This window comes from Terrapene carolina, unplaced genomic scaffold (genome assembly GCF_002925995.2).
Source record: "Terrapene carolina triunguis isolate 2854851 unplaced genomic scaffold, T_m_triunguis-2.0 Scaffold85, whole genome shotgun sequence".
NCBI lineage: Eukaryota > Metazoa > Chordata > Testudines > Emydidae > Terrapene > Terrapene triunguis.
Window position 1 is genome coordinate 44616910 of NW_020664436.1, and position 7064 is coordinate 44623973.

General features: G+C 37.8%; 1 protein-coding gene across 1 annotated transcript in view; it reads right to left on the minus strand.

Annotated features, from left to right (window-relative positions):
- Positions 1-7064, minus strand: part of UTRN (utrophin) — a 513556-nt gene that overhangs the window by 149875 nt on the left and 356617 nt on the right. Inside the window, exon 55 of the mRNA XM_026649537.2 lies at positions 2835-2964. Coding sequence (XP_026505322.1) covers positions 2835-2964 — 130 coding nt within the window. The remainder of the gene's footprint in view (positions 1-2834; positions 2965-7064) is intronic.

The following is a 7064-nucleotide window of genomic DNA, read 5'->3' on the forward strand; positions in this document are numbered from 1 at the left end:
AGCCCAGTATCCTGTCTACCGACAGTGGCCAATGCCAGGTGCCCCAGAGGGAGGGAACCTAACAGGTAATGATCAAGTGATCTCTCTCCTGCCATCCATCTCCACCCTCTGACAAACAGAGTCTAGGGACACAATTCCTTACCCATTGTGGCTAATAGCCATTAATGGACTTAACCTCCATGAATTTATCCAGTTCTGTTTTAAACGCTTAATTCAGTTCATCTTTGTAAAGTGCCTTTCATAAAAGAGTAACAGAGAACGCTTCAAAGACAATGTCTGAAAGGAAAAAGTCTGACAGGATCTATTTTAAAATACTATCAGCATCTATGACATATTCTTGAAATATAGTTAATTGAGTAGTTATTGTGTATTTTCAGGTGTAGAAAGAGATCAGTGAGATTACCAAGTACTTTACTGTTTACTTAGGACACTGAATTGGTCTCATATTAGAATTAGTTGGTCATCATTTTGCATTACTCTGGAATTCTCATTTCACTGCATGTAGATATTGCACAGATCATGAGGGTATTTATCCCAGGGCAACCCCAGGTATATCCTTGCACAATTGGCTATGATGCATTAGAATTGTGTGTTTTGGGTAGAGGGGTTTTTTTCCTCCTTACTCTGAAACATCTGGTGTTGCCCCCAGTGCAAGAGGCGGGTTACCAGACATGTTCTCGTTAAGAAAGATGAAAATTCTAACTCTTATTTTGTTATTATCTGTATAAGCCTAGAGGCTTCAATCTACTTCTAGATATCATTGTGCTAGATAAGCATAGACTGAAAGAAAGTCACTGCACCAAGAAAACTATGATCTAAAGGCCAGATTCTGCCACACCTACCCCTGTAGAATCGTACTTTAATCAATTGGATTATTTGCATCTTTAATAAAACAGAGACAGGCATAACAAAAACCTGTGTCTGGAAACTGAAGCCAGACAAATTCAAATTAGAAATAAGGCAGAAATTTAAAAGTGAGGGTGATTAAGCAGGGGAATAAACTCCCAAGGCAAGAGATGGAGAATGCACCACTTCATGTCTTCACATCAAGACTGGGTGGCTTTCTGGAAGATATGTTTTAGCCGAACACAAGTTATTGGTCTCCATACAGGGGTAACCTGGGAGAACCAAATTGTCTATGACATACAGGAGGTCAAGCTAGACGAAGAAATGGTCCCTTTCTGGACTCACACTCTATGAATCTATGTACAGTAAGGTACTGTTTTTGCAATATGCTATGTGGACAGGAGATATTCATAAAACACTCACAGACCACCTGCCTGCCAATTATCATTTGGCGGTTTACCATGGTCACCCACCCTCTTAGTCTGTTCCCACCACCTTTTGAATATTACAAGATACTATGTTTTCATAACATTGCACTGCGAGAATTTAACATATGTATCCTCATCTAAAGATCACTCTCATGTTTTCATTCAATACTGACCAGCTTACAAAAATCAAGTCCTGACAAATATTGCTGAATAAAAAACGCTTGGGACTAGTAGTGTGTTATGATTTGGCACAGATTGATTTGGGTGCTTTTACACATTTTGAGATGTAAGTTATAAAATTTGCTGAGGTCATGACTGGCTGAATGAGCAAAGCTAAAATCAGAATATATTATTTTCATCTTCTTGATACTTCATGCAATGTTGGACAAACAGCACATTTATTATATATACAACATATTAAATAAGATGCAAAACTACCGAATTTTGCATAACATACTCTAGATTTTTCAAAATAGCAGGAGATAAGATCTAATACAACAACCAAGAAGTAAGTTCATTTGTTTTAACCAGCAGGTTAAACTATGCAATGCAAAGCCAAAGAAGGGAATCAGAAATGAGGAAAATAAAAAACTCTTTGTGGTAGAAAATTACACAAAAGTAATGTCAGATTGCTATAACATTAGTTGTTTTTAATTAACATTAAGTTGAAAAGTAGTCAAGAAGGCTCTACAGGATGTATGAAATCAGGAGAATGAATATTAACACAGGACAGAAATAATCATATAATGATTTTGCAAATTATATAGAGTACTAAATGAAATGCATCTGCACGGTAATTCAGATTTCTGCAGATTACTCCATAATAATTTAAATTACCAGTTTATTTCTAGTACAATTACCATGCAATTTTCAGCAGTAAGATTTCATGGTAACAGAAGAGATACAATTATGAATTTACTCTACAGCTACATTATACTTACTGTATGTACTTATACAATTATTATATTTTTTTCTTTTGAGCAATTATGAATAGACTTACTACTTTTTCTCAGGTTCCTGAAAATAGCTAAATATGAGTCAACTCTTGCAGTTGCTAAGAGTTAAAAGACTACTGATCTAGAACAGATGTGTTGCATTATTCATCAGGCAATTCCAGAATCTAATTTGGTTAATATTTTACAAAAAGAGTAATATATGCAGATAATGGCTTATGTTCCAATATTCTTCACAATCATATTTCAGGTGCATAGCTTTGTTATTGAAGCAAGAATTTACAAAATTGCACTGATGTTATCCATATTTTGAGTTTATAATGAAAGGTGAAAAATTCCAGATGTGCCTCCTCAAAATGTTTTTAATATAAAATATAGCTTTCTGTGATTTATTTGTACATTTCCTCCTTCCATCATTGAACACTGGATATTTACAAAGCAACGATGGTTATACTTGATCAATTTAAAGGATGTGAAATGCTCAATTGCTTTAGAAATTCTAGAAGGCTACATAAATAATGAGCTATAAAATGTATACTGGGACCTAACTATTGATGTTGCAACGTTCATTTTACATGTTCCAAATATGAAGAAAACAGTAACTGACCCGTTTTCGAGTGCAGGTTTTTTCTTGGTTCTTCAGGGCCCTCAATTGGTTGGTCGGCAAGGAAAACTCGTGCCTGGTCTACGGCATTCAGAATGGTTTGCTCTTTATCCTTCAGTTCACGCCTCAGTGCCTTATGCAAGGGAAAATGAGAGTTGCATTTGTAACTTAATGTTTTGTACAACAGGCAACGTAGCAACCGCTCCATTTTCATCCATCTGACCTGTATCATGAGTGACTAATAGTCAACATTTAATTCATGTTGCAAGACAAAATGTAAATTTTGCAAAAGAGATGGGAAGAAAATGAATTTAGACTGCAGAGGTGATTTTTGCAGAACTAAAATATGTGAATACAAGAAATATGATGATGTGTTTAAAATATTCACGAAAAGGAAATTATTATACTTGAACTTACATAAAAACACACTTTGAAGCCTTCATTACTATCTGAAGGATTCATAGGATATAATAGACTGCTCTGACTTTTTTTTGTGTGTGTGTTAGCCAGAGCGGGGGGGGAAAAATACATTCAATGGAACACAAGAAGATAATTTCACTACTGGTAATGAGAACTGCAGAAGTATTTTAAATTCTTCAGAATATGTTAAGTTAAAAAAATATGAAAATTAAGAAGCAGAAACAAATTCAACAACACAGAATCAAAACTCAACCAAAGAGAACATATTATGAAAAGACAGTCTCCAATTAGCCTAAAATATTTTCAGCCTGTTACGCCAAGGCAATTGCAATTTTTCTTTGAGAGGTTTTTCATGCAAATGTAAATGAATCTCAACAAACTTTATTCTATAGTGCTTTTATTCTTTTATTTATAAAGGCGGTGGGGAGGGGAATTTAACCTTCCTCCTTTGGAGCCTTGTGTTTATGAGCACAGTCTGCTCCAATATTCTCTTTTAAAAGTTTATATGGAACTAAATGTTTTTTAGAAGATCCTTCTCAGAAATAATTTTTCATGAAACATTTGCCGGTTACTACCACTGTAAATTCACAACAGCATACTTTTAATGCTATGTATTCTGGTTTTCTGCTTTTAAATGAATATTTTAAACATCTCTAATTAAAAATAAATGTTAATTTTACTGAAAAAGTCCAGTCACTCCCCACTGCCCACGAGAAACAGCATAGTACTCCAGGCACTGTATAACAGAACACACATCTGTTCCTTATAGAAAAGAGTTCCTAGTGAAAGGATAAGAGCAGAAAGTAAGAAAGTGTCTTACTATCTTTTCTTCCGATATTTACATAGGGGGTGACGCACACTAAGGCCTCAATTATGCAACTGGATCTACATGTGGGAAGACCCAATGGGACACCATATGGACACAATGGTCTGCTGCATGGATCTGATTGTGGAATCAGGCTCGATTTTGTTTTGCAGCTAAATTTTAATTCTAATCTTCCTCCCCATTCTCTCCCCAAATTTTCTTCACAGCAACGAACATGTGAAACTAACAGTTTTTCCTTTGAGAACACACATGGCCATTCCTCAGAACAAACACAGGGTATAGAGCACCATACTGAAATTCTCATGCACATTTGACATTAGGGAGGACGTGTCAAAAACACAACATTCCCAACACCAAGGCTTGACCCCAATAGGACTACTCATATGAGCAAAGACAATAATGCATATATTTGTGCATCAGATCCCAAACTTTAAATAAGCCTTACTGAGCAGCTTACCCTGATTTAAAACTCTACCCCTCAGTTTAGAGGGCATTTTCATTAGAGATAGTACAGTATACTGGATATGTTATTTTAAAAGTCTGAAAGACTATTAAAGCCGGATAATCTCATTGATTTTCCGCCCAGTTTACTTTCTAATTCCTTACTTGCACACAGACTACATGTACATTTTAGCAGTAGTGAGGCAGAAGGGAATGGTACTGTACTCATTTCACAGCCCTTCCATTGTTATTAGATATTCGTAGTACATCAAAGCAGTTCCATTAAGCAATTAACTTCAGCATGAAACAGAAACACACACACTCACACTAAATTAAAAGAGTCTTTTATAATACAATATTTCTTTTATCATCACCTAGTCAAGTAGACTCTACATAAGTAACTAAAATAAAAACATCAATATGGATATACAAGATCACATGACAACTAGTACAAAGTCAGAAAATTTCTCAATATTTTTTAAACTAACTGGCCCGTAACATTTCAATATAGAGCACAAAGCTAAAATATAAAACTTGTATATGACCAACTGCTGTCTGGAATTCCTTTCCTCCAGTTCGATCCCATTCCCACCTCTCCCCAGCTCCCAACCCCCCAGTCTGAATTCTGTCTTCGGGTATGTCTACACTACGGGATTAATCCGAATTTAGATAATTCGAATTTGGGAAACAGGTTGTATAAATTCGATTGTGCGCGGCCACACTAAGCACATTAATTCGGTTTTTAACCACATTAATTCGGTGGTGTGCGGCCACACTACCCCATTAATTTTAACCACATTAATTCGGTGGTGGCGGCCACACTAACCCTAATTCGAATTAACAAAATCGATTTTGGCGCTACTCCGCTCGTCGAGGTGGAGTACAGAAATCGATTTAAAGCGCCCTTTAATTCGAACTAAATGGCTCTGTTGTGTGGACGGATGAAGGGTTAATTCGAATTAACGCTGCTAAATCCGAATTAATCCCGTAGTGTAGACCAGGCCTTCCACACTCCACTGAAATTGTTCTTGTCAAAGTCATTAATGACTTCTTCAAGGTCAACTCACAGAGTCTGTACTCCATCTTCCTCTTCCTTGACACTGTCAACCATGCTTTCTATCCTCCCGTAGCCTTTCCAGTTTCTCCTCCTCCTCCTGCCGAATTGTATCTTTAGCGATACAGTTAGTGGTTGTCCTTTTCTTCTTTCCAACTTTTGGTATGGGTCACACAGGGCTCTGTCCTTTCTTTTCTCCCTATATATCACACATCACTAAATAATCTTATTTACTTGCACAACTTTCCTGGTTGTCTTTTTGCTGATGACTCACAAATCTCTCTTTCCATTCCAGACCTGCTTTCCTCCATGCAAACCCACATCTCTATCCATCTTTCTGAAATCTCTCCATGGATAGATGTCCAGCCACCAACTTAGGCCTGGTCTACACTGGGGTGGGGGGGGGGATTGATTTAAGTTATGCAACTTCAACTACATGAATAAAGTATCTGAAGTCGATGTACTTAGATTTACTTACCGTGGTGTCTCCACTGAGGTAGGTCGACTGCTGATGCTCCCCTGTCGACTCTGCCTGCTATTCTCACTGCGGTGGAGTACCAGAGTCGACGGGAGAGCGCTCGGTGGTCGATTTATCATGTCTTCACTAGACACGATAAATCGATCCCTGCTGGATCGATCGCTCCGGAGGTAAGTGTAGACATGCCATTAAAGTCAACATGGCCAAACATGACCTCTTGGTCGCTCCTCTTTCCCTTGCTTCATCACCATGGATAACAATAGCTTCTTCTCAGTCACTCACGCCTATAATCTGGGTGCCATCATTGAGTCAGCCCTAGCTCTAGAGACATACATCCAAGCAGAAATCTCATGGCTTCTTCTTACATGACCTCTCCAGGATTCAGTCCTCCTTCTGGCCATTCCATTAAAACTGTCATGTATTGATTCCTGAAAACTTAGTTTCCCCAAGTCCATTCAAAATTCTGCTGCTATAATCATCTTCTTGGCTTGTTGCTCTGACCACATCAACCTGCTCTTTGAATCTCTCTGCTGGCTCCCCCTCTAGCTCTTCATCAAAGCTTAGTATCTTTATCCTTATGGACATTCACAGCTCTGCCTTGCTCCGCTCCAGTTAACTGATTGTGTAAGTTAACCTCTTGTTTACCACTGACAATGCTCCATCAGCTTCCCCAGACTTTATTCCCCACCATGCTGCTTCTGCCTCAAGCACCTCTAGCGCACACTCAAACCAACCCTTATGCACCAAATATACTCTCCATAAAATTCCATACTGACTCTCCTTATCCTTCTTCAGATGCATCCGTTAGTCTCATTATAATGCATGCAAAACCCAGCCTCCTGACTTAGGCAGGCGATGAACCGCAACTATTTAAGCCTTACAGATCAAGTCAGTCCATATCAATATTTAAATTACACACAGAACAGATTACAATAAACCTCTTAGGAATCACCTACACATTACCAAGTAAGAGACCAGTCCTGAAAGCACTCTGTATGCAGGAACTGAGTCTAG